This window comes from Ictalurus punctatus, chromosome 7 (assembly GCF_001660625.3).
Source record: "Ictalurus punctatus breed USDA103 chromosome 7, Coco_2.0, whole genome shotgun sequence".
Classification (NCBI taxonomy): Eukaryota; Metazoa; Chordata; class Actinopteri; order Siluriformes; family Ictaluridae; genus Ictalurus; species Ictalurus punctatus.
In genome coordinates, this window is record NC_030422.2 from 12,003,728 (window position 1) to 12,031,582 (window position 27,855).

General features: G+C 40.2%; 4 protein-coding genes across 4 annotated transcripts; 3 read left to right on the forward strand and 1 right to left on the reverse strand.

Moving 5' to 3' along the window:
• Positions 1-1,622: 1,622 nt before the first annotated feature.
• On the forward strand, positions 1,623-4,899 carry LOC108268280 (doublesex- and mab-3-related transcription factor 3). The gene is made up of 4 exons (XM_017473141.3): positions 1,623-2,162; positions 3,530-3,738; positions 3,963-4,086; positions 4,814-4,899. Exons 1-4 carry the CDS (start codon positions 1,706-1,708, stop codon positions 4,870-4,872), a joined length of 849 nt encoding a protein of 282 aa, XP_017328630.1. The 5' UTR covers positions 1,623-1,705; the 3' UTR covers positions 4,873-4,899.
• An 870-nt stretch (positions 4,900-5,769) lies between these two features.
• ebna1bp2 (EBNA1 binding protein 2) lies at positions 5,770-10,031 on the reverse strand. The gene is made up of 9 exons (XM_017473140.3): positions 9,852-10,031; positions 9,080-9,163; positions 8,823-8,998; positions 8,510-8,633; positions 8,248-8,337; positions 7,985-8,060; positions 7,789-7,879; positions 7,015-7,180; positions 5,770-6,298 (listed from the first exon to the last, which is right to left on the reverse strand). Exons 1-9 carry the CDS (start codon positions 9,924-9,926, stop codon positions 6,251-6,253), a joined length of 930 nt encoding a protein of 309 aa, XP_017328629.1. The 5' UTR covers positions 9,927-10,031; the 3' UTR covers positions 5,770-6,250.
• Positions 10,032-10,096: 65 nt separating this feature from the next.
• Positions 10,097-25,016, forward strand: cfap57 (cilia and flagella associated protein 57). The gene is made up of 22 exons (XM_047156718.2): positions 10,097-10,632; positions 11,633-11,943; positions 12,653-12,912; positions 13,240-13,402; positions 13,965-14,117; positions 14,202-14,341; positions 14,527-14,692; positions 15,131-15,244; positions 16,103-16,315; positions 17,265-17,438; positions 17,878-18,039; positions 18,445-18,600; positions 18,904-18,997; positions 19,810-20,000; positions 21,011-21,184; positions 21,277-21,435; positions 22,138-22,281; positions 22,565-22,681; positions 23,393-23,527; positions 23,603-23,746; positions 24,308-24,434; positions 24,575-25,016. Exons 1-22 carry the CDS (start codon positions 10,476-10,478, stop codon positions 24,757-24,759), a joined length of 3,639 nt encoding a protein of 1,212 aa, XP_047012674.1. The 5' UTR covers positions 10,097-10,475; the 3' UTR covers positions 24,760-25,016.
• Positions 25,017-25,423: 407 nt separating this feature from the next.
• Positions 25,424-27,556, forward strand: LOC128633050 (transmembrane protein 125). The gene is made up of 2 exons (XM_053681630.1): positions 25,424-25,661; positions 26,490-27,556. Exon 2 carries the CDS (start codon positions 26,516-26,518, stop codon positions 27,119-27,121), a length of 606 nt encoding a protein of 201 aa, XP_053537605.1. The 5' UTR covers positions 25,424-25,661; positions 26,490-26,515; the 3' UTR covers positions 27,122-27,556.
• Positions 27,557-27,855: the final 299 nt, after the last annotated feature.

Genomic DNA, 27,855 nt, shown 5'->3' on the forward strand with positions numbered 1-27,855 from the left:
AAACAGGGGGTTGGGGAGAGCACTGAGCAGCTGAGAGCTCCACAGCCAGAACATCATACATCTGGATTTGCTCACCTATCAGTGCTCTGGAGTGTTTATTATTCCAAGTGAAAATGCCACACTCTCATTCTTTACACATCACTGCCCTTTAATGTTAAGGTTTACTACAGTGGACAAAGTCCCAGGCTCAGCTAATTGGGCTTCAGAAATAACTAAATAAATAAACAGCCAACTCCTCCTTCCCTTTGCATCAACCATGCAGAAAGTACAGTCACGTGCAAAAGTTTGCACACCCCATGTTGTTTGAATGGATTTTTTAAAATCATTTTTATTTATTTATTTATTTATTTATTATTTTATTTATTTAGTTATTTTTACGAAAATCAACTATTTAAATAAGTTTAAACTTGACCTGAAATGTGTATGGCGTAGTGTATGGTGTCTGGCAAATGTTAGTCCCTTCATGAAAACTGTCGAGGATTTGCTTTGTGATAATAAAGGAATATCTGTGAAACCTAACATGCTGGATAAGCCTTGTTGGTATGAATAAAATTTTAAGGTTATATTTTGCACATAACTTGTCTTATTAAATGTGTATAGAGAAAAATAAAAAAGAAGAATAAAGCATGGAAGGATGTAGAAGAGATCATCTGTGCTTTTGGTGAGTGTACTGTACGTAGCTAGTACAGTCCACGAAGCTAGCACGAAGCCAAGCACCATCCATCTATCCATCCATCTTCTATACCGCTTATCCTTCCTTCAGGGTCACGGGGAAACCTGGAGCCTATCTCAGGGAGCATTGGGCACAAGGCGGGGTACACCCTGGACAGGGTTCCCACGAAGCCAAGCACTCAACATCTAAATCAAACTTAAATACGTTTTAAACAGAAGGGGTGTGTACAAGTCGTGTAGTGGGCTGTAGGCTACACATCTCTCATCGAAGCTAAGAAAAAAAACAAGCAGGACAGGGCACGCCCACAAGCTACAAAAGCTGCCTTTAAAGTTTCATAAGTTTGTGCGGGGTCGTAAATTTGCAGATCGTAACTACAGCACGGTGTTGTGTGTTTACGTGGTTTTAAATGGGAAAATGGGCACTGCAAGAAAACTTTAATCTTTTCGGGGGAGGGGGGGGGGGGTTGTATCATCAACGACAAGACGTTTGTTTTTGTCCTACTGAAAGAAACTACTGAAAGAACTGAACCGTTACAGTGCGAAATCGTCAGGGATTCGTTGAAAAATACGAGTTCCTGGGTAGTGATTTCGATATTATCGTGCCGTTCACTTCACAATTACGATTTTTCTGACAGGCGGCAAAACTAGCGACACTAATGACTTGTGGCTGTAGGGTGAAGGTACAAAAAGTACCCTTGGTACCCTTTTCAGAGTGTATAAACATGTTAAACATCTCTTAATCTTGTAGTGTTGTATGTTTATTTACTCGCCTATAAAGTCTTATTACTTTTATTTGTGAGGCCCCATGGAGCTGGAGGCCCCATGGAGCTGGACCCCCCCCCCCCCCCCCCCCCGGGAATTACAGAATTTCAATATTCCCACGCGCAAAAAAAAACAACAAAAAAACGCTACATTGTTTGCTCTGACGTCACATCTCCTTAACCGTCGCCTGACTGAGTGATTGTTAGGTCGCTTTAAAAATTCGATCCACCATTAACGCTACTGTTTCATGCTTATTAAATAATTCATTTAAATGGAAACCGTTTCGAGCCAGAGAGTCTCGCGGACCCCGAAGTGCGCGCGATGCCGCAATCACGGCTTCGTAGTGGTTCTGAAGGGTCACGCAGGCCGCTGCCGGTTCTCGCAGTGCAGCTGCTGGAAGTGCACGCTCATCTCCGAGCGCACGAGGATCATGGCGAGGCAGAAGGGGATCAGAAAGGGTCAGCGCGCGCAGGAGCGCCAGAGACGCGCCGCCGCCGCCGCCGGTGAAAATGGAAACGGGATCGGTGCCTCCTCAGAGGTATCCGGCGCCACAGAGCGCGTCACAAAGAGCGCGGCGCGTGGAACGGACACGGAGGACAAAACGTACACGGAGTTCGAGGTGGCGGTACCGGAGGCGAGCGGCGCGCGCGATCCGACTACAAGTCCGGAGATCCCGCAAAACTCCTCTGACCAATGGAATGGAACTCAAGATAACGCGATTTTAAGAGGTAAAGAACATTCTGAAGTAAATTACATATCTAATAAGGTCTAATCTAACCAGTTAAAAAATAACAATGCTAATAATAATTGATTAGAAGATGGTTGTGTAACGCACGTGCGTGTTATAAAAACAGCTAGCATAAAGGCTAGTCAGTTGAGTGAGACCTGCTAGCGACGCTTTCTTTTACAAAAAGTGTCAAAGAAAAAAACGTTTACGAGAAGTGCATGTATTTATGAATACTTATATTTTATACAACTTAATCTTGTTTAAAATTATTATTAATAATAAGAATAATAAGTGCAATCCTGTTTAAACATGATTCCTTAAAAATACATGATTAAAAAAATATTATATTTCAAAAGCAGGAGCATTAAAATACTTTTAAAAAAACATGAAAAGTGTGATTGTGACGTTAAAATCGTAAAGAATTTCAGATTTTCTGGAGTTTTGCTTTTTTTTATTCGGCGTGGTCACTGTGGAATGGAATAAGTTTCAATGAATAATTTCCTGAATCAATACAAATAAATCCTTTTAAATTAACTTTATCTAAACCTAAGAAATGTCATTCATTTTTCTTTTGTGATTTTTTTATACATTATTATTTAAATAATATATAAATTATTCTATAAATATATAAATTATTATTATATAAATAATAATAATAAATAATAACAACAAATTAAATAAATTAATTTGTTAAATCGTCAGAATTCACACATGTTCAATAATATTTAATCAGTAATATTTCTTGAAATAATGTCTCATTTTTTTGAGTAGATCCATGAAATATATATTTTTTTCTACAGAGCAGTATCGGGGATAAGAAAAAAAACCTTGCTAATTAAAGTTTAATAAAATCCAAATTTATTATTAAAAATATAAAAATATTAATATATGGGATCAAGCCTGAGGGTGGAAGTAAAAAATATTCTTAGTTAAAAAGGAAAATGCTTTTTAACTAATTTACACAAAATGTGGAAGAAATATTGAGAAAAAAATGTACACAAAATATGGATTTTATATAAAGAGATTTATATAGTGATATGAGCTTAAAGGTATAGAGATACTATAAAAGGTTTCACTAGTTTTATATTATTGGCACCCTTTCAAAATAGTAATTTTATTACATGAGGATAATTTAAGCGCAAAAGTTTTTATTTTCCCTGTTGTTGTTTTTTGGAGTGAAATGTTTTGAAAATGTTTATGATGTGTGCCAGTAATTCTGTAAGGTTCTGTAGGTTCACTGGTGATAAATACATAAACATCTAAACTGGATGTTAACGTGAATATAAATTACAGTTTGGATGTATCTGCTAGCTGCAGTTTGTTTATATACTTATTGGTTTCAGAATCTCTGTATTATGTATTTTCCAGGGCATTTGCCATTGGACTGCTTTGTATCAGAAATACCCCTGAACACAGTGAACTCGAATAATCTAGCCATGGCGATGCCCTTCCACCTGCACGCCCACTACGCCAACGCCTACACACATCCAGCGTTCCTGTTCAGCTTCGGCGCACCTCCACTCGGACCCGTCGGGTTTCCCTACGTTCCCCAGGCTGCACTGATGGAGTCCAGACCGGTGAGGACGAAACCTACTAAAAATCATTTCCCAGATCGACTTAAATACGTGTAGAGCGTGTAGTTTGTGGAAAAAAACGCATTTTTATGTATTAAAGAATGACACGTCAGCGCTTACGTTATAGCAGCTATAAACAGTCAAATACAGACTCTGTGATGCACAGGGATGCTGTGGATAAGAAAATGAGTACCACAACTCGATATTTGTTCATTTATTTATTTTAGGAAGGTCCTGCTTTCTTCTACACGCCGTATCTCTTTCATCCGGAACCTGATCGCTACCAACATTACATCAACGAGAGAGGTGACGCAGCCGATGTGTCTCCTCTACGACAAAGGCATAACTTGGGTACGAGTGATTAGCGGGTCAAAGGACCCCACCTGAGATTATTAACCTTCGTAAATATGCTGTTATTCTATAACGATGGTCGATAGTGATTTATTCAGAGCTCATCATTTAATTTAGAAGCAAGTATGCGTTTGTTAGTTATTCAGTGATTCCGGTCCGGTAGCATTTCAGTTTTTTCCCCCGTTGTGAAATGGGAAGCCAGCAGAGGGCGCACTACTGAAGATAGCTTTCACTTCCTCACTTTACTTTGACATACGTGACATAAGGAAATATATTTTTGGTGTGGAGAACGATGTCTAATTTCAGATTATTTTCTTAACTTGATGTTTACAACTTTAGTGCCACAAAAACAGCGACTTTGCCAGCCATCTCTGATTATATTTGCAATAAATAACTAAATAAATAATATAGTATTTACCTTATAATAACATGCTGTGGGTTTTTCATTCAGAAGAGTAATTATGGTGAATTTGGGGCAGTTAGTTATTAACCCGAAGGCTGTGGGGTTGAATCCCAGCCCCATCAGAGAGTCGGTTGGATAAAAGCATCTTCTTAAATGAATAAATGTGTCCACGTAGTGTATGTGTGTGGAATATTTCCCGTCAAATTGAGTGTTTTACAAAAAAAAAATACACACAAGTTGCTTTTGCATAGTGAAGGTTTTGAAGCTGTACTTTTATTTGATATATTAAATGCACTAAATTTGTTGTCTTTTTTTCTAACTCAGGAGGAATTGAAGGCAGCCAGAGACAAGCATCCAGACCTGCAGAGGGCGCTTTTCCATGAACGAAAAAATAAATAAAAATCAAGGACTCCTTTACCTTGCTTTCACTCCTGAACCTGACGAATCAATATTCATTATTTTATGCAAATTCATTAGAAGCGAGGACTGGTGCATTATTGTATGTATAAAATTATACAGGTTTTATTCCTACACCGTTCCTAAAATGTTCTGTTCATTGTTCCTCTTTTTTTTGCCATTTACATGTTAATATTTTGAGCTGAAAGTTTTCTGGAGAATCTGTTGATGGATTTACTTTAAATATTGTCTCTGTAATATTAAAAGTCTGAGTTTATGAAAAATAAATTTCATTGTGCTTCTTGACATGATGTTTGACTTTTTAATATACAAAAGTTTACAATATTTTCACTTGTGACTTTTCTTCTTATAGATGAAATTGTTCCATTAAATCTTAAAATTATTTGCATAACATTTTATAAAAATAGTCAAACGAATCCTACCCGAGTCGAACGCACATCGGATGATTCACACTAACAAAGGAAAAAAAAAAAAAAAAAAAAAAAAAAAAAAAGACATTTCCATGGAAACATTTTGACGAATTACACTTGGTGAGTAATGCCTACAAATACGACAAAAAAAGAGGAGCAAAGTAGGAAAAGAAAAACCCCACTTACGTATAGGCGAGACCGCTCTTAACGTTCACTGAAGAGTCATCTCGCATATATGAATTGTTTTAACATTTATTTTGCTAATTATAAAGTAAGACATAATGAAACAATTTCAGCTAGTTAGACGGAATAAAAATAATAATTACAGGTTGTGATATTGGTTTGGGAGGAGGGGTTGGTAGGGGGGAAGCAATGATTCATTTGGGTGACAAAAAGAATCGTTTCTTATTAGTGAGCTGAATTATGAAATCAATTAGAGAAGATGGGACTCCATTTAAAATTTTTTTTTTTTTATTCCTTGTGCCTGTCATTAGTCACCAGAGAAACACTTCCTACGGTCACAGATAACACTATGACACAGATTCAGAGTCCTCGGTTCTGATTCGTCACAGAGCCTCCATGTTCGTTGAAAAGTCACAGGAAATCCACGCAAACTGTGGCACTTGGAACAATATGGCATTACAAAAATCCTGGATAGAAAAATAATAAGCCAACATAATGACACATTGATCCAGTCTGCACATCATTCACAAATTATGAAGGAAATAAAACATTAAAAATATATTTGAGAGAGTAAGAATCTCTTTAAAGTCCTCCTCCTCCTCAAAAACAAAAACAAAACACACACCCTACACCAAGCTTCCACCGTGTGTGTGTCTGTGTGTGGAGTAACTCGTGCCAACATGGAGGTCCACTGAAGTCCATGCAAGTCCAGTCAGATCTCCATGTTAAAGATGTTAACCACGATCACGTCTCACTTCCGCGACTTCATCTTACGCCGTGCTTCTTTTCCTGGACGCTTCTGTCAACAAATATTGGGGGGGGCCATTAAGTTAATGCATCTTATAAAAAGTAAACATAATGTTACTGAAGTGATAATATTTAGCAAAAATGTTCACATTTGTGGTGGGAAAACCCTAGTGGTAGAAAAGTGTAAAAAAGCTCTCATTTCACCTTACTGACAGTCATATCAGCATAACTAAAGAGTCATTACTGACTTTGGTGCATATCACACATGTCTTACACACACACACATCTTATATGCATTAACAAATCACTCATGCTGCAATACGCCACATTTCCAAATACAGCCACAGAAAGGACGACAGCAATGAAGGATTTCACGCCTTCGCAGGTTTTTATAAATATAACTGGGGCTTCATATGTAGCCATAAACATTATTTTGCATTTATTTTACTTGTAAAAGTACCAAATAAAACCATTTTTGTTTTACTCTAATTTGTACAACATTATTTCGACTTAGTTGTCTGTGAAGTTTATCTGGTTTGACCTTTTGTCCTGCTCAGAGTCATGACCAGGATACTGGGCTTTTCAAAAGGGAAGTTGTTCACCATATATGGGATTTGGGGGCGTGTCTTTTATGCAAATGAACGTGACTGTACACACTTAGAATTTCCTTTTCTTTTCTTCCCAAGCATTAAACATCAATTTGGCGTATTAAACGTAAAATAACTGCATTTTTAGTCCAAAACATAAATATCTGAAGAAGCGTCTTACGTTCTTCTTCCCTCCTTTGCTGAACTTCTTGCCCGCTTTTCCGTGAGCGATTTTGGCCCGGAATCCTGACACGTCGTTGTGGCTCTCTTTCGTGTTCCACTTTGAGCCTTTCTTTCTACCACCGAACCCAAACTTCGAGTCCTTGTACTTCCTCTTAGAATTAGGGCTAAAAACAGAGAGTGGGGTTTCATTTAGTGTTAAAGAAACAGGCCTGGAGAAAAAACAAAAAACTAAACCAAACATAGACAATTTACTCTTTAGCGCCCGCCTATAAAAGTTTAAAAGTTAAATTGTAGCAGAAACGAAGACGATACGACGTTAACGATGAACACTTTTAACTTAAATTTGTAGATACAGACCATTGCTATTACTAACACACACACACACAAATATCAGGTACTTTAGTCTCTAGCACGAAACTAAACACACCTGAAGTTAACAGAACTTCAAAGTGAAATTATGAGTCGACTGAAAACTGAATCAAGATCAGAGTACAAGGGTTAAAAAATATTTTTTAAAATATCACATCACGTCACTTTTATACAACACAAATGATATGGATCATAATTGTAGAGCTGTACTAAAAAAAAACTGGAAAAAAAAAAAAAAAAGACTGATTATACTTTTATTCAATGTCTAGAAAAGATGTGTCCAATCAGAGCATGTCATTATAAGCAACTGTGATAAAAAGATCATGTCACATATCATGGGTATCATGATATTGAGATATACGGTCATACGGTACAGTATCACCCAGCCCTGCTGCATCCTCACCCTTTCTTGTTGACGTGTGGTTTGGACGGTGCTCCTTCTGCTTTCTTCCCCACGGCATCTCCTTCCAGGAAATCCAGTTTATCAGTCATACCTGATAAACATCAACAATCCATCATTGTACGGCTAACAAAAAACAAAACAAAAATAAGTTGAAAAAAAAAAAAATAATAATCAGTGAAAAAGAAAGAGACGTAACCTTTCTGATATTTCTTTACCGCCGTCATCATGGACTTCTTCTCCTTCTGCCTCTTCTGCAGAACCTCCACCTGGACCTGGAGAGTAAAATAAAACAAGGATGTGACAAAGTAAAAAAAAAAAAAGTAAACAAATACAATTCAAATGAATTTAAAAAAGAGCATAAATATATATACACACACACAGAGAGAGAGAGAGAGAGAGAGAGAGAGAGAGAGAGAGAGAGAGAGAGAGAGAGGGGTTGGGTTTGAGGTAAATGATCACCTGCTTGCCGTACTTCCTCTGTTCTCTCAGCTTCTTGGCTTTCTCTGATTTCTCCATCGCCATCTGCTTCTGGATCAGCTTCTTCCTGATCTACACACACACACACACACACACACACACGAAGGATTCACCATAAACTTTAACAACAATGTACCAACATTGCTCAATGTGCTGTCGGATTTTTATATTTCTTATTGAAGTGAGACACACCCAGCCACCCAGCCCCCCCCCCCCCCCCCCCCAGCCCCCCCCACACACACACCTTCTGCATGTGCTGATCAGATTTGGCCATCTCCGCAAAGTAATCCTCCGGCCGTTTGGTGGGAATCTGTAACTTCTTTAACTTGGGCAGTGCTTTGAGGACACTCGCCTGGGCCTGTCGATAACTGGAGCACAGCAATGAAGAGGATAACGGATTAGAGAAAGTGTGTGACATTGTGTAAAAAAGTGTCCCTCCAGGATTTCGTGATACTGCGATGGCAGACATGAACTCAAAATCAAGCAAACGCCACAATATTTGGAGGAGCTCCGAGGATTTTCGAGAACCCACAAACTTTGGAAATCAAAACACTCACAAGTACATCTCCCTTTGAAAGTCGTCATCTGCGTTGATCTCGTCTCCATCCTGGCTTGGCTCCGCCCTGCCCGCCACTTTATCCACGACGTTCGCTGCGGGCGGAGTAGTAAGGTCCAGCCTCTCCACCCAGGCCATATTCCTCTTAAACTCCGCCAGGCATTTCTTCAAACCCTCCTGATGAAACGAGAACGTGCTTATAAAACTACAGCACTGATTTTTCTGATTTGTCACATCTGAACATCTTTATAAACTCACCACGTCATTCTGTGCTTTTTTAGGTTCTTCTAAAGGAATGTTCATGCCAGGTTTGAGGAGCCCTTTGGAGAAAGCTTCTTGAAGCTTGGAGATAAAAATAAAAAAGTGAGCAGAAATGAGCACTGTAGTCACATCAAGCCGCATTATCTTAAACTAAGCTCTGCACCTTTCATAATCACATCATGCCATATACCCCTGATATAATTATCAATTCATGTGTTCTAAACTTTATAAACTACATTAACTAGTTAGAGTGAAAATAAATGAAAACCACATTCAAACTTTGGGAATTTCCCAAAATGTTGGATTTCATCCTGACAAATAATATAATGTTAAACATATTGGGTCTAATACACACACATTTTATATATATATATATATATATATATATATATATATATATATATATATATATATATATACACACACACATACATACATACATACATACATACATACATACATATACACACACACACACACACACACACACACACACACACACACACATATATTAAAGTTTATACACAACACTCATTTATAAAGTAGCAAAAAAACAAGTGAAGACTATTTTAAGGAGAATGTCAAACAAAATTTCAAAAAATCACAATTTATTAAAAATGCAGAGTAGAAGAATAATTCTGACATGCTATAATATAATAAGACAAAGTGTGTTTTTATCTTTAACTAAAGCTAAATCCCCCTCTTTTTTTTAGCCTAAAGCTAGCAAGACGCACAAAAACTACAAATATGCTTAAAAATAAATCTTCACCTCTCCATCTGACAGCTCAGAATCCTCCTCTTCAGATTCCGCTCCCATCTGAGATTCCTCTTCTACATCCGACATCTTGAATAAAAATAAAAATAAATGTTTATGAAGTTTATTTTCGGTTCTCACGTGCGTTCCTCAGTCGTGGCTTGCTGTACGACTTGGCGCACGCGCATTAAAAAAAAAGGTCCGGGTAGCGCATTGTTTATCTCGAACAAACGTTCCGGTTAACGCCATGTCAAATTGATCCTTTATCACCGGTGATAAGCGTTAACGAAATAACTAAACATTTTATAATAAAATATTTCCGTAATTTTAAATAATAATAATAATAATAATAAAGTCACGTTCTGACTTTATTTTAAGAACAAGCACTTGGTGATACTATTGTGTGGTTACCTAGGAAGGTGGAGGAAGGGTTGGAGTTAGAGTTTGCCGTAACCCTGGTTACTGTCAACCGTGGCTGGATGTTAAAACATCTCGAGCTTTGCACATACAATCGTAGTTAATTTAGTTAATGAACTAATTAGCCTGGTGCACGGATTAACGCAACACGCACCGCATCTATGACTTAAGACTTCCTCTCTATTGCTATAAGATTGATCGAGCTTGTGAACTGGAGGAATAATGGCTGAAGTCCAGGTACACCCGCACCGCGTTTTCGGTGTGCGCGCAACAGTGAGAAATAATTTGCACTTTCTTGATGAGCAAACGGTTGTTTTTCCGTGCGGGAACAACTGCGCGCGCTACAACCTTCACCAGAGGTGCTACAGGTTCATTGCAGGTGAGTGTGTGCGGTAAACGATGAATAAAACAACCTCTGTGCTGAAACACTCGGGTTACTGTCACTATAGCACGTCCCCATGTGTTTTATTCTTCTTATACCACTTACGCTATAGCAGCTACAAACAGTCGTTCCTTCACCAGCTACTCTTTATTCTCTGTCCTCAAGTTCATAAGACAGAAACTTAAAGTTCACCTTCACCTCTCACTGTTACAAAGCGCTGACACTGGAGACTCCTTCATGAATGTTAAACAAATGACCGAAAACTCATCATAGCAATAGTGGAGCACTCCTTGTACACATCCTTGGTGTGAACAAGCTGTTGCTATAGAAACAATAACATATTAGAACATATTTATGGGTGTAACGCCTCCCCATAAACAGTAGTAGAATCATTCATTAGGTTCTACGTGACGTTTTAGGTAAAAGAATGTGCTTTTTATAGCGCCGCTAAAGATGGGAGAAAAGTTTGTGCAAAAAATGCTGACTGAAAAATATAAAGTTGCATTTTAGTTACATATTATTGCTTAACATCATAAAATCAAGGAACTGGCCACTGAAACCCCTTCTTAGGTGTCGGTACTCACTTTTGCTGTTTGCTAACAAAGTGTCAATGGAACACCATGATGATAAAATACATTCAGAGATGTTTTAGACAAAATTTTGAGAAATATTTATGCATTTAATGAGGAATAGGAGAGAAAATGAAGCTGGTAGAAAAATTATGCGTTAATATTCACTCACTCCTGTAACCATTATATACTTATAGAAGCAGTGATGCTTGAAAATATCAGCAATTATCAGAAAAAAGGTATCATAACGTTCATATATCACAATATGAATATCAACATTGATTTCATATTATCCAGATCATAAATGAAGTAAATAAAAGTTATAGTGCAGTATAGTATCTCACTTTTATCCCTGGATGTGACCCAAATTTCCAATATGGAATTGTATGTTAAGGGTTGTTTTTTTGCCTGCATATGTTGCCCTACAGGTACGGAGAAGACCCAGGGCATGCAGGCGCTTGCCATCAGCCCCAACTGGCGCTATCTGGCCGTGTCAGAGCGTGGTGAGAGAGGCACCATCACTGTCTACGATCTGCAGCACGAACAGAGCCGTAAGAGGAAGGTGTTGACGGGCGGCGACGTCAGCGTGCCGGAATTTGTCTGTATGGCATTCTCTCCCGACTCTAAGTACCTGCTGGGCCAGGGTGGAGGACCTGAGTGGACCCTCATCTACTGGCTGTGGGAGAAGAATAAGGTCATTGCTACGGTGAAGAGCACAAATTCCGGCCCTGTTTATCAGGTAAAAATTTTAGAATGTCCAGAAGACAAAAGTCAGTCTGAGTCGAATTCTGAAGACGTTATGCTGCTTATCCGAGCTTCTTTATCAGTTCTGCTGAAAGTTCTCTGATGTTTAAACACTTTATGATTCATGTCATGTAATTACTTTCAAATGTGGTGTATCAGATTTACCCCACATTTTCAGGGATGGTTCATACCAGATGCACAAAAATGGCTTCCTTTACACTTCTTCTGAACCACAATTTTGGCATTTTTCCCTTTAAGTGTGCCTTGTGCTTTAGAATCTGATAGACCACAGATTTGGTGAGTCATGTGACATCTGTGCCTGTCAGCCATGATAAAAGAGGTGTAGCCTCTGTATCTTCAGTTTCAATGAAGTAGGTGTGGCCTTTATGCTTGTCAGTCATGGTGAACTAGTCGTGGCCTCTGGTCCTCTCAATCTCAGTAGTATAATGGTGGCATGCCCTCAGTCCTGATGAAAGAAGCATGGCTTCTGTGCCAGGGGAATTGGAAATGGGTTACCTAAACCTTACCCAGTTTCAAAAACAGTTATTACATTGGACTAAATATAGCAAACTCTGTGCTTTAAATTGCTTTATATCTGTATAAAAAATTTTTTAAAGCGCAAGTGTGAAATACAAATATTAGCATTTGATCAGCTGAAACGTGAAAACATTTGTACAGATGATTTTCTTTCCCCACTTCTCCAGGTCAGCTTTAACCCGCAGGACAATACACAGGTCTGTGTGAGCGGGAGTGGCATGTTCAAACTTTTCCGGTACGTCGACGGCACACTGAAACAGACCAACTCTGCAAAGTTGGAGACACAGAACATCCTGTCTCACTCATGGATGTCTGAGGAGCGCATCATCGCTGGAACAGAGACAGGACGACTGCTGGTGTTTGAGTCGGGAGACCTGCGTTGGGAGATGAGCGTGGCCAACAAGATAGCTGAACAGGAGAATAAGGGGTAGAGATTCAAGATGGCTGGTTTGGCTTTTGTTATCCTGAAGTAGTTTGTATTTCCCTTTGCCAGGCAGTCTATTTCAGTGAAGGTGCAATATTCTGCAAGTGTAAAGTTTTAATCCAAAGTGTGTATTTCCGAAAGTGCGTAAGATGTTTAGAAGGCAAAGTGGTAGGAATGAAGACAGGGAGAAGCTCTGAACCACTGAAGGTCGAGGATGCTGAAACACAACCTTACTTAGATCTCAGGCAAGGATATTCCAGGAGATAGTGAGTAGTGAGTGGGTGTAGTTCATTACAACATCATTTCAACTGGGCTTTCATTTCCCCACAGACAAATGGAAGATGAGACTCCATCAGCTCCAGTCTTGATGCCACGAGTGACCGCCATCAAGGCTTATTCTAAAGGCTTTGCATGTTCAGCAGGTCCAGGAACTGTGTGCCTGTTTGAGAAAACTGAGGAGAAGGACGGCTACAGACAAATCAGGGAAATAAGGGTGAGCACAGACTCTCTAAATCTACATCCCCAAAGTACTATCTGGTCTGTGGTGGTCCTGCAGTGTACACTCTGTATGTCCAGTTGCGGGGTCGGCTTCTTGTGCTTGAGACACGGAGGTAGATTTAACCCTGTGTAGCACAGGCCAGGAGAATGTTAGCATGTGGATGTTATCATTAACTCCTGTTCGCTGCTGCTGAAGTTGATGTACACTTTTATTAAATTCAGTTCCCAATGAGCGTCCAGCCAGGTTTAGTCCGAGAGATCACATCCTTCCAACTGTGTTTGTGCTAAGATTCAGTCCAGACATTCCTTTGCCCAGGACGTCCATTGGTCTAGAGCTTGTATTGCAAGTCCTCCACTGTCCACTTGATTCTGTTCCACTGCTCCTGGTTAGACCTGAAAAATGGCGCGGCAAAGGATAACATATTAAAGACAACTCATCTATGCCAGGGGTGTCCCGTCTTCTCCAGAAAGGGTTGGTGTGGATGCGGTTATTCTTTCCTAAGCGACAGCACCTTTCGAAACTCTTTGTAACTGTTTGGTTTTTAATGATATTTCAGATACCTCCGGACCCGTGCAGCAATGAGCCAAGTCAGGCAGAGCAGCAGGAGATCACCACGATGTGTATCAGCCCATCAGAGGAGACTCTGGCCACCAGCACTGACCGAGGCCAAATTTACCTGATCGCACTCGCCTCGGCTGAGATCAGCAAGGTACCATAGGAACACAATGTGTAGATGATGACGCTTTGTGTCACATGGGTGGAGTGTTTCTTCATACACTGTGTTTGTTATCAGGGCATGCAAGCGCACTTTGAGTTTCTGTCCCACTCTTTTCACTCGGGGGTCATCACCGGTCTGTCCGTCTGCATCCGCAAACCGCTCATCGCCACCTGCTCCGTGGACCACTCCATACGCATCTGGAATTACGAGACTGGGTAAGACCTTCTGCTTGTGTCTTCAGGAAGGTAGATCTCCAGGAACACAGTTGGTGACCACTAGTATATACCATCGTCATCATCATCATCATCATTGTTACATTACCAGCTGTTTCACAGAGCTGTGGATGTTTTGGGACTGAATGACAGTGTAGTAGTTCTTTCGTTTGTTTTTTTTACCTCAGTGTTTTGGAGCTGTATAAGGAGTTCCAGGAGGAGTCATACAGCGTGGCCTTGCACCCGTCTGGCCTCTTCATCCTGGCGGGCTTCTCCGACAAGCTCCGCCTCATGAACCTGCTCATCGATGACATCCGCACCTTCAAGGAGTTCACCGTGCGCAGTTGCCGAGAGGTGCGTCCCCACCGACCTGCCACGACAAAACACTTGTCGTGCATGTGCTGAGCATACGATGTAAAATGAATCCCTGTCCGAATGCAGTGGTTTGAATTGTAAGATACTGAGAAGTACTTCAATTTTACGAAGCTTCGAAGAATTATGAAATTTTGTCTTCAGACGGGCTCGAACAAACTTAATACCTGCCCTTCAGTCATGCTAATTTACATACAGTTGGTCCTGAAGTGACTTTCAAGCTGCATGTGGAAAAAAATGAATATATTTGTATTGAATCTGCCTATTTTACACGCCTGTATAGAAACACCCCAAATTACATATTCATTAATTTAAAAAAAAAAAAAAAGAAAAGGAAAGGATGTGTTGTTTTGCACACATGAATGACACAATTCTGAAGAAATACAGTAGTGTGGGAAATAACGCTTTGTGTGTCCTCAGTGTGTGTTCAGCCATGGGGGTCACATGTTCGCCGCTGTCAACGGTAACGTGATTCATCTCTACTCCTCCACGACCTTCGACAACATCCTGAATCTGAAAGGTCACAGCGGCAAGGTCAGTGCAACTCGAGTTTCCACCGTCAGCATGTAAAGTGTGTTTCATATGTATATGGAAATGAGAGGGTGTGGTCTTGAAGGGCATAGATGGAGAAGTGGCCGTGGCTTCCTGTTTATATACGGAAGTAGAACGTAAGTTGGAAGAAGGATGTCATATTGCACATGTACAACAAGGTTGTTGTTGTTTTTTTTTTTTAAACCAGTGAGCTTACATGAGCTAACCTGACAGAACATCTGAGTGAATTTAAATTATATTTATAAATCTTCATAACCTTTACTGATAGCACTGACTAAGTTAGCTAATAGGATACTATAAGATAATTTTCAAGCCATATTTTTACATGTTTATAATGTAAAAGTACTTACAGAAATCTTTTGGATAACATGGGCTAATAAGCGGACAAGATTCCTGATAGATAGATAGATAGATAAATAAAACCAAATCAATAACGAACTAAAAATACAAATAAAAATATTATTCACTGTATGAATATACAACAATTTAAGTAAGACTATCTCTTATTATTGTGTGTATTATAAAATAATAACATGGAAAAATACAGAAATGTAATTTCATATCAGTATGATAATCAAAAATTAAAAACACATTGCAGTTAATATTACGTACATTAAAAATGCGTAAAAATGTCAAATAAGTATTTACGCTCACATGCAAAATAATTTCCATGGAAAACAAATGTACCTGAATAAAAAATAGTCAATAAAAGCATTTTTATGTAAAGCATTTTTATGTAATTATATGTGATATCATAATAATAATAAATAAATAATAAATCCATGAATGTGTATGTGTGTACTGTGTAAGATAATGATGACCCCAGCTCTGGCCCAGCAGGTGCGTTCGGTGGTGTGGAGCACTGATGACAGTCGTCTGGTGTCATGTGGGATGGACGGAGCGGTGTACGAGTGGAACGCCCTGAGCGGCCAGCGTGAGTCCGAGAGCGTGTTGAAGTCGTGCAGTTACACCGGCGTGGCGCTCTCACTCGACACCCGGAGCATCCTCGCTGTGGGCAACGACTGCACGCTGAAGGAGATACAGGACTGCCAGGCAAGTCCGGAAAACTGTTTTTTTTTTTTTTTTTAAAGCGCTTGAACAGAAAGGCGAAACTACAATTTACGTTGTAGCTATCTATATAATTAATAATTATTTAATAATTTAATATTTAATAATAAAAATTATTGAATGTTGTGCATTCAATAATTAAATGCACAACAAGAAGTGACAGTTTTGTTTTTTAATTTGTTATTTCTATTTTTAAAAGGGGGCGTGGCATATACTCCAAGTGCGTCTTGTGCAATTTTATCTGCAAAACTAAGTCTACATATTAAAATACATTATACAGAAGTAGAAATGGAGGGTACGGTGACTTAGTGGTTAGCACATTTGCTTCACACCTCCAGGTTTGGGATTTTGAATCCCTCCTGGAGTTTTTGCATGTTCTCCCTGTGCTTCAGGGACTTCATCCAGGTAATCCTGTTTCCTCCCCAGTACTAAGATATGAGTTGTAGGCATATTGTCTGTCGTGTGTGTGTGTGATTGTGCCCTGGGCGTCAAGGGTATCCCCCACAGGCTCCTCTGCGTCCGTGTGTAAGATAAGCGGTAAGGAAAATGGATGGATAGATGGATGAATGGACGGTAGTAGAAATGTTGGCAGAATCCAGTGCATAGGAATGGAATTTTTTCCTTATGATTTAAGCAAATGAATAAAGAACAGTATTTTGGCGATGACACGGCTCGAATACGAAAAGAGAGAGATGATTGTAGTTTTAGCTTATTCAGCAAAGAAAAAAGAACGAAAATTGTTGTTTTCCATCAAACGTATCTCACAATTGCAAACGAACAAATAAACAATTAAACAAACGACCCAGAAATCGATCTGTCTCTGGGCTTGTAGCCTCTTTATTGTCTCGTTTTCGCCATATTTTCTTCCACTGTATGTATTTCTATCGTCTATATATGAATAAAGGTTGCTTGTATTTGTATTTTTTGTATTTAGGTCCTGAGGGAAGTGGCCTCCGAGGATGTTATCTACACAGCTGTTGTCATGACTCGCTCAGGCCGAGCACTCTTCACCGGGACCTCCAGTGGCACCATAAGGGCCATCAAGTACCCTTTACTCATGCAAAAAGACTGGAAAGAGTACCAGGCCCATTCTGGTCCCATCACCAAAGTATGTGTGTAGTGTAGCACTGTGATGATATGTTTAGATAAAGAAAACGGAAATAGATTTACTGTTAATGACATTTTATATAGAGAGAGACTGTAACAAAGCACTGGAACTGGAGACTCCTTTCTTAAATATTAAATAAACATCTCCTTACGGAAAACTTCCCCATACCAGCAATTACACATGCTGTTCTTTTTTTAATCCATTTCTTCTTAGGCTTTGATTATGTAGCGTGTCCGCCATGCAACTCCCTGTGAGTTAGTGCTCTCTCATTCTGTGATAGTGCATGAGCAACAGTTTGAAAAGATTTTGGCGTCGGAGGCACATTTCCCAGAATGACTACATTAGATAAGAAAATGGGATAAAACTTCAAAGAAACATTAATTCATACTCATCCAGCCCTAGTGTGGTGAAAATGTATGTTCCTTCCTCACCTCCACAGATGGCGATCACGTTCGATGATCAGTACCTGCTGACCACTTCAGAAGACAGCTGTCTCTTCATCTGGAAAATCATTGAGCAGGAAGGACGCGGGCTGAAGAGGGACAAAGAAATAAGCTACGCAGAGGAGATCCTCATCACCAAGCCTGATCTAGAGGAAAAGGTATAAACATGAGCAATATATTCTCATAAATCAAATGTGCTGATGTTTTATTTAACTTAATAACCGTCCAAAACAAATTATTACAACTGAAGGGCAGGTATTAAACGTGTGGAAGCATTCCTCAATACTGCAGTAACATTTTTTTGATATAATTTTACCATTTTACTTTATGAACACACTCGTACACATGCCCTCTTTACACGTCTCATTATCTTTAATCAGTGTTTGTACTTGAACGTGATTACAGATGATGTGCAGTGCGTTTTGGTTTCAGTTTCGCTTTTCCAGGAGATCTGAACTCTAAGAACACGACTATAAAGTTCAACTATCTCATTTTAAATATCATTATCCTCCAGAATTTGTAATATGACATCGAGTTAACTCATTTATTCTGTTACCGTCCAGAACCAAATCATGCTGGAACTTAAGATGCGGGTGGAAGAGCTGCAAACGGAGAACGAATACCAGCTGCGTCTTAAGGACATGAACTACAACGAGAAGATCAAGGAGCTCACAGAGAAGTTCATCCAGCAGATAGAGTCGCTTACAACCCAAAACCTGGTCAGAGCTTCCTGATTAGCAAAACAGATTAGCAAGTCCGGGAGGGAGGGGTGTAACAGCTTTACTGATACTGACACTGGAGGCTCCTTCCATAAACGTTACATAAACATTTTCTTACAGAAAATGTCACCATATCAACGATTTTCTTTGTTAAATAACAATATTTAGCATGTCCAACATTAATCTTGATATTGATAATGAGTTTAGATTTGAACATTTGTCTGGTTTTAATATATTGAAAAAAAAAGTAAATTATGGAAAATAAACAAAATCGAGTTGTATATGTTGTATCTCACACTACAGGAGTTTAAATCCGAGAAAGAGAAGCAGGAGGTCACACACAAGGAGGCGCTAAAGGACATCATAGAGAAACACGCTAAAGAGCAACACGATCTGGGTAAATACACTCACCCCGGGTCATCTAGGTTAGGGTTAGGGTTAGGTTTTATATTTCACAATACAAACCTGAAACGTCTGCTTCAATTCTGCTGGAATTTTTGATTTTCCTTAGATTTATGAAAATGACACAAACAATATTATACTAATCCATACTAGTTGAATGTTTGTACATCCCATAAGGATTCTTTTGGTTGTCCCTCTAAGGGAACCCTTAAAGATTCTATGTAGAACCCAGCAACAGAATAATTCCCTATCATGAAATGATGCCTGACAATGAAATGTCACATGCATGCAACGTCAAATATATTCCCCAGGGAAAATACCCAGTTATATTTACCCACTTACCCAGTTTATACTTACACGCTTAGAAAAAAGGGTTCTTCAAGGGTTCATCTTAAAGGGTTCTCTTTAATTAATACTTCATTGGATTATTAAGGGCTCTTGACTTGAAAACCCTTTCTGATAGGAAAAAAAAAAAGCGTTTTGAGTACAGCTAACTAAAGATCCGAAGCGTGTGGGGTCATAAAGTTTTAAAAGAACCTCAAACAGAAATGACCGGTAGTCACATCATTCTGTAGCAGCCTCTACAGAAATCGTCCACTCTCAAAAGTTTCACTTTGCACAACAAAGACATTCAGTTTACATTTGTGTACATCAGCCTTTAAAAAAAAGCCAAACTGCCATGGCTACCGATGGCCCCGTCCACTTTTCAGCTACGCTAGCCTGATATTAATAATAAGCGACAGCACGCTGTATTTTAAGACTTTGTTCACTATAAAAGTATGCGATTGGAGATGAATTTGCTCTCAGAATCCACCAACAACCAAAAGCTGATGCTGGAGTACGAGAAGCACGAGGAGCTGCAGCTGAAGTTGCAGAGGATGCAGGAGAGCTATGAGGAGAAGCTTCATGATCTGGAGGACGAACGTCTGCGTGCCCTGGAGGACATGACGCAGTTCTACGAGGCCAAGCTGCAGGAGAAGGTGCTCGAGCTGGGCCAGGTGAGGAAGTTGTACTGCGGAACCCTTCATTTCCTTCATGCGCCGCCCCTGACCACACCCATATTACTCTCTGCTAATTAATTGGGATTAATTCTGCAGCTGTGCGATTATCTCAGTGTTTTTTCCCACTAGTTTTCTTGCTTTTTGCTTCTCATTAGAAGCATAGTCCATGTTTAAATAGTCAACTACAATCTGGAAAGATATTATACCCTAAATAACTTCTAATTTACTGATTCTTGGGGAACAAAAGGATAAAAAGTGATTCTTGATATCCATGATGGCCACTCCCATAAATAATACTCCAGTGTTCAGTTATAAGGTAACGTTTAGTACATGTTTATAGATCATCACTGAAAAACCGGGTGTGGCTTTAGAATTTGAGCCCTGTCCACACATATAGGGCTATCTTGTTTGTCCATGCATATAGGGCTATCTTGTTTGTCCATGCATATTGGGGTATCTTGTTTGTCCCCACATATAAGGTATCTTCTTTGTCCACAAATATAGGGGTATCTTGTTTGTCCATGCATATAGGGGTATAATGTCTGTCCACACATATAGGGGTATCATGTCTGTCCACACATATAGGGGTATCTTGTTTGTCCACACATATAAGGTATCTTGTTTGTCCACACATATAAGGTATCTTGTTTGTCCACACATATAGGAGTATCATGTTTGTCCACACATATAGGGGTATCTTGTTTGTCCACACATATAAGGTATCTTGTTTGTCCACACATATAAGGTATCTTGTTTGTCCACACATATAGGAGTATCATGTTTGTCCACACATATAGGGGTATCTTGTTTGTCCACGCATATAGGGGTATCTTGTTTGTCCACGCATATAGGGGTATCATGTCTGTCCACACATATAGGGGTATCTTGTTTGTCCACGCATATAGGGGTATCTTGTTTGTCCACGCATAGAGGGGTATCTTGTTTACATGAAACCGGCATTTTGGGTCACACCTATTTACACGCCTGTTTTTATCTCGTCTCATCAGTGTCAGGACGAATCTCAGCAGCAGTTGCGAGAGTTTGAGGAAATGAAGAAGCAGACAGAGGAAGACGGCGATCTCGAGCTCCACGACATCCGCGTCAGATACGAACGCAAGCTCTGGGAGGAAAAGGAGACCAACTTGAAGCTCAATGGAGAGACGAGAGTCATGAAGAAGAAGGTGCACAACCACGTTAACACATTGCCCCACCCGCAGTTCTTGTTCACGTGCTCCATGTTACGATGGATTAATGCGTGTACGTGTCACTGCAGTTCGCCAGTTTGCAGAGGGAGATCGACAGCCGCGACCTGGAGATTGAGAAGCTGAAGGTGGAACAGCAGAAGCTGCATGGCATCATCAAGGCTCTGGAGAAGGACATCATGGGACTGAAGAGGGAGATCCAGGAGAGAGACGAGACCATTCAGGACAAGGTGGGGCTCGAAATGAGACGTTCATTAATAATTACCTAATGGAACATGAGGGAGAAGGATTTGTGTAAAGATCAGTTTGTCAATCGGTTAGTTCCATAAATATTGGCACCCTTCATGAAAAGGGCAATCTAATCTAAACAGTGGGATTCTTTATTGAGTTAGTTTAATATAATATTTATTTTAAAAGTTTACATAAGTGGTGTATTTTTTTTTTGGGGGGGGATTGAAATTATTGGCACCACAGCCCAATTACTATGTGGTATTTGTAACTTTTTCTGTAAAGTTTGGAGTCTCTTTTTACAAGATACATTTTTAACTGTACTGTAGCTGCATTTTTCATAGATTTCTCAAAATCCAATGATGAAAGAAAGTCTCTTTTGTACTAAAGTAGACATGGTCAAAAGTAAAAACGGAATTTCTGGAGCAAGCCTGTAATAATAAAAAAAAATAATAATTAAAAAAAACAATGACTAATGTGTGTAATGTTCTTGTTCTAGAATTATAAAATTATATACAAATCTGGGAATTATTATGAAGCGAATACCTGGAAATAATACTGGCACCCCCTCCCCCGTATAGTAGCTGCTGATGATGCTTGCCTTAGATTTCTTTCATGAGTTCTCAGGTGTAAATGCATTACTCGATTTAAGACTGATTGATCGGACAGTGTAATGAGATGGACGTCTGGTATTTTCTTTGCAGGAAAACCGCATCTACGATCTTAAGAAGAAGAATGATGAGCTGGAGAAGTTCAAATTTGTGCTGGAATACAAGGTCAAAGAGCTGAAGAAGCAACTCGAGCCACGAGAGAATGAAGTGAAGGAGATGAAGGAGCAGGTCCATGAGGTGAGAAGTATAGTTTTAAACCTGCACACACGGGCAGATATATAGTATGTACGGTATATAAATTGAACTTAACTGTGTCGTGGACATGCCTACTAAATCCTCCACATTAGCCTTAAACTGCAGTTTAAATGCTGAAGTATTGTTCTTTAATGTGAAGTGCTTAAATTTAGAAAATTAGTTTTGCTATATAAATAGTTTATTTTGTAATTATTACACAGTGCACACTAATATCACAAATGCTCGGTGTTTATGACTGTCTGACGAGAGGATACTGTTGTTTCAGATGGAGGCTGAGCTGGAGCAGTTCCGTAAGAAGTGCACTCAGCTGGATCTTACCATCTCTGAGCTGAAGCTGAAGCTCAAAGCCACGACCAAGGAGAGGCAGAAAGAGAGGCAGAGGGTTTGTTTGGGTGTTTCTCATCATTATCGTCATTAATATAATAGCAAAGCTGTTTACCGAAAGGTGTCGAGTGACATCAAATGCGTTTTGTTTTTTTCAAACCTCTGGACCAACGAGATCGTATGTATTTTTGGGATACCCATCGGTACGTGAATCCCGTTTGAACTGAAATGTGATGTTGCGCTAATCTGTAAATGGACTTCTAATTATGACTGCGTTACTTATAAAGGATGGCTGCTATCAGCCAATCAGCTTTTAGCAGGCATTTGACAGGGCTAGCACTAAACGACCGTCATGAAATGTATCTGTGTTCTGTGTAAATCGGGAAGAACTGGTCACTGGGGCTGCTGTTGGTGAAGAGTGTTTGGACCCTGCAGACCGCTGCTTGCAGCTATATTGTAATTATTGTTATACTTGTCAATATTATACCAGTATGGAACGTACGACGATTGTGAAATTGTTTCCGTTAGATGACTTGCATCCACTGTGCAGCAAAAATAGCTTATTTTTATGTAGCGGTAAATACAAACGTAAGACCTACTGTTAAATTTGTTTATGTTTCTCGCGACCTGCCGTTAACAATCTGTGAAATCTCAGTGTCAGGATTATTATCATGAACGAGTTTTTGACGAACCAGGTAATCCTTTTGCATTTACCTGTAGATAATTGGGTTTTACGGTGTTGAATGTAGTGTGGATTCTTTCCCTGCAGGTCCAAGATGTACAAGCCGTACTGCACAGGTTTAAGACCGATCTTCACAACTGTGTGGGCTTCATCCAGGAGCCTAAGAAGCTCAAGGAGAGCATTCGAGAGATCTATGACCGCTACGTCCAGCAGTCAGATGTGGTGAGAAGGACACACACACACACATATACAAACCCCTGTATGTTCACACCTGACTGAGTATGATGACTGTGACAGGTGGAGATAGTGGGAGTGGACGCTGATGTCCAGCGAGAGTACAGCAGGCAGAGGGAGCACATGGAGAGGAACGTGGACTCGCTCAAAAAGAGACTAGGAAAGGACATCAAAGTGCACGAAGCGAAGAACATCAAGCTCATGAAGGTTGGGTTTCAATTCATGCAAAACACGCAATCGGCCTGGCTAGTCTAATCTGAGAAGGAATATTAGTGTTAGGTAGAGTTAGAAATAGCTACTCACTGGAACAGCAGCAAAAAAAAATGCTGGACAGGCCACACCCACTAGTGACACAAGCCACCTGTACCTGTTTTTTCCTCGGTTTGAATCTCACAATTTTGCAATCAGAGCTCAGAACTCTGACCCTGAGCCTCAACGGTTCCTGTATCGCAGTGTATTCTCTACAGCCATTCTCATTTATACAGTAAACCACGTTTAAGCTGATTACATTTTTTTCAGCCCTACTTTGGTCATATTGGAACAATAATAAGAGCTTCCTTTCCAACAAAAAGCTGTTCTTGTTTCAATTTGCTCAACAAAATATAAAGAATATTAAAAGTTTCTTGCTAATATTCCGTATAGTGTATTTGGACATACATTTTTCAGGTGTATTGCTAAAAAAAAGCTCTAAATGTAAACACACATCCTAGTGAACTGAACACGTGCACATGAGCGGTCTGACCTTCTGCTTGTGCATGCGTGCTGTAGGAGAACGTCTTCCTTATTAAAGAGGTTAACGATTTGAGGACGGAGCTGAGGCTGATGCGAGCGCAGATCCATGAGTACGAAACCCAGAGAGGCTTCAGTAAGAACAAGAGCACCACGCGCATCAAGTGTGAGTCACAGAGGACGACTTAACGTCTGTTATTGTGTTATTATACGAATTAATTTCACGGAAACCACTGAGTTACTGTTGCTCTGAATATTTATTTATTGTTCATCCTGTATAACTCGGTTTTTGGTTTATTCCGGCAGCGCCGTCCTCGGATTCATCACGGCTGAACTTTGAGGGCGAGGCCGAACGCATCATCCAGCTGCAGCGCCTCGAGATCCAGCGGCTGAGGCAGGAAGTACTGCAGGGTGAAGATGAAGGTCAGGATCAAAGTTTTGTCTTGCCGAGCCTGCCAAGCAACATCAAACTACCTGCCCTTACCACATAAACACTCATTATACCGTGTACACACTCTTCACACCATTTACACCCTCATTCCACCACATAAACCCTCTTCACACCACATACACACTCATTATACCACGTACACACTCATTACACCACGTAGACGCTCATTACACCTCATAAACACTCTTTATACCGCGTACACACTCTTGACACCACATACACACTCATTACACCTCATAAACACTCTTTATACCATGTACACACTCATTCCACCACATTTAAATAAAATGAAGTTGGATATTGATCCTCGTTTGTGTCCTGGGTTTTTTCTGTAAGTTCTGTTCTTGTACATGAAGTGTGTGTGAATGTGTTTCAGAATAATCTCTGTTAAGATCATGCTAAGATCAGAGCGTTAAAGTGCTATTTAAGACTACGAGTGATGTTAAAACCAGTGATGTCATGGTTACCAGTAATAGCACTGGTTCTGTTGTCGGAGAGAAGATTAGATCACGTGGATGACATCATTGCCACACTGACAAAATGGCCTTTATGCACACAGTGTCACAGCGAGGCCAATCCATAACGAGGCGACTTCTTCCACGTGGTCTATTGTGCTTCCTACAATGACCTGTCAGATGTCTCTGCTACTCCATGACCATACAACTGTCCTGCAGCCCTGAAAGCCATCTGTGTGTATGTGTGTGTTCACTGTTCAGGGACCACGTCAGCGAGGCGGTAACACATATATCATGGACGGTCCTGAAGAAAAGATGATAGGATGGGTGTTAACTCTGAATTATAAATTGTATTGCACTTAACCTTTAAAAACAGGAATTTAGATGAAACTGTGTATAAAATCCCAATTTGTGGAAATTTCTTGGCGTCTACTGAAGAGGAAACGGACCAGAATGAATGACTAATCTGAAGAAGGAACGTCCGAAGGTGAGGAGACACTATAACAAGAAATCAAGGATCTCATTTAGCTTCGTGCAATTACACCACACTGCTGTTGGTTTCTCGATTCTGATTGGTCAGAAGGTGGTTATTAGTTCTCTATAACAGCAGGTCTGACAGTAGCGCAGGTTTATATTAATACGTTATGGTTTCTATAGTAGGCTCGTTCACAGGGACGAGTACGGCAGATGCGCCACATAAATGGATTCAAAAACGTGTGTAAGCGTTAATATGGTGACGTTTTCTGTGATTTATGTAACGCTTATGAAAGTCTCCAAGTATGAAAGAGTCTCCAATGTCAGAGGTAAAGTTGTAACTTCACGTTTTCCGACATCTTCAGGACGGAGGAGTTTATGCTTCTTTGCGGTTTCTCTGTAACATGCGTAACAAGCTGTGTTTTTTCGATCTTATTAACTTCTAGAGAGGGAATAAAGAGAGAGAATAAAGAGTTGGAATAGAGATTGGGAATAAAGAGAGGGAATAAAGAGTGAGAATAAAGAGAAATAATAAAGAGAGGCTGGTGAAGGAACGACTGTTTATAAAGAAGCAACAAGAGGAACTAAATTGTTTCATGGACGTTCCACAAAACAGTGCATCTATAAACGTTGTTCTTTAATAAATAAAAATATTTAATTGTTGATAAATTGCTGCAGAATAAAACAATTCCAGGTGTGCTGTTATAGGAAAATAATCAACCACATTAACCCTACCTTATCAAACCTCTCCAAATGATTATAAATGATGAAGATGTGAAATGAGGTCCTGGAGTGATTTTTTTGTTTACGTCCACTCTAATGTCTGCTCCTAATCCCACAGTTTGAGGTGTGTGAGCTGGTTATAAGATGTCTGGGCTCATGTTCCTGCAGCAGGATGTTGAGGATCAGGTGGAACTGTGGTGGTTTGGTGAGCCATGCATCTCCCTGCTCTGCTACACCTCCTCTGTTGCCCTGGTGCTCGGCCTCGGGACAGGCGGTGTGGCACTCTTGTCTTCAGCCGGCTCTGCGGAGGTGTCCTCGGCTGTGTGGCGCCTCACCGTGGGCTCCGCCCTCTGCATCCTGGCCCTCGTACTCGTGCTCAAGCAGTTGCTTAGCTCGGCCGTGCAGGACATGGGCTGCGTGCGCAGTCGGCGACGCATAGTGCAGCTGCGCAGTGGTGGGAGCATCGATCCATCTCTGTTGCTCGCCATCGGCCTGGCGCTGATGCTCGGTGGTGCCACGGTGCTGCTGTGCTTGGCCTCGTCACATATGCTGCTCACAGGGACGCTCCTCTTGTCTTCTGGTGGCGCCGTGGTGCTGAGCGTTGTGGCGTACGGAGCGATGAAGCATGTGTGGGAACGGAGAGAAAGGAGAAGGAGGAGGATACATAGAAGGGTGAGGGTGTACACAGTGGCAGGACAGAGGAGTCACATGTGGAGAGACTCCGCGTCGAGTCAAGCTGGTCTGATATGAACGGAAAAGAACGGAAATGAAAAGCTGAGGATTTCGTTGGCAGGAAGTCAAGGCTGAATTTGTAGTTTAGAACAGAAGAGGAACCTGAGATCCAAAGCAAATCATCTCCAGTCCAGTCCCCATTGGTTTACTTCTAGAGGAGAAGAAGTGGTTGCAGAATCAAGTGTAACTGTCAAAGAGTGTTTGAATCATTGGTCTTTGTTTGATTTACACAATCACTCATTTCACACACACCATCATCGCCATGTGCCATCAGACTGTAGGATCACGTGACCTCTCACATTTTTTACACACTGCCATATTGCAATCGATTTGCTGGTCTGTGTCGCGGGCATTTTTTTCTCCTAAAAACATAGCAAGATAATGAAATATCTACACCCCCTCTCTGATCTGATCTACACCTACATCTGAGCCGGTCCAGCTGGATCATGTCTCAAACACTAATACAAACTCTGGAGGGGGAGGGGGGCGGGGGGGGGGGGGGTCTGGGAGAATACCGTGTGCACATTACAGTCGTTTATTTAATTTTAGCAATCAATAAACAGTTAACAAACAAGTAAAGACTGAAGCGACACACAATATATTTTATATAATATAATTAATACGTTATAGCTTTAACGTCTCACATAATGAAGTGTGTGTGAAATGTAATATACTGTAATGTGTTTACCAGTTTGTTTGTTTTATCAGTTAATTATTTGGACATGGAAATGATTCAGAGACTAAACCGCTGC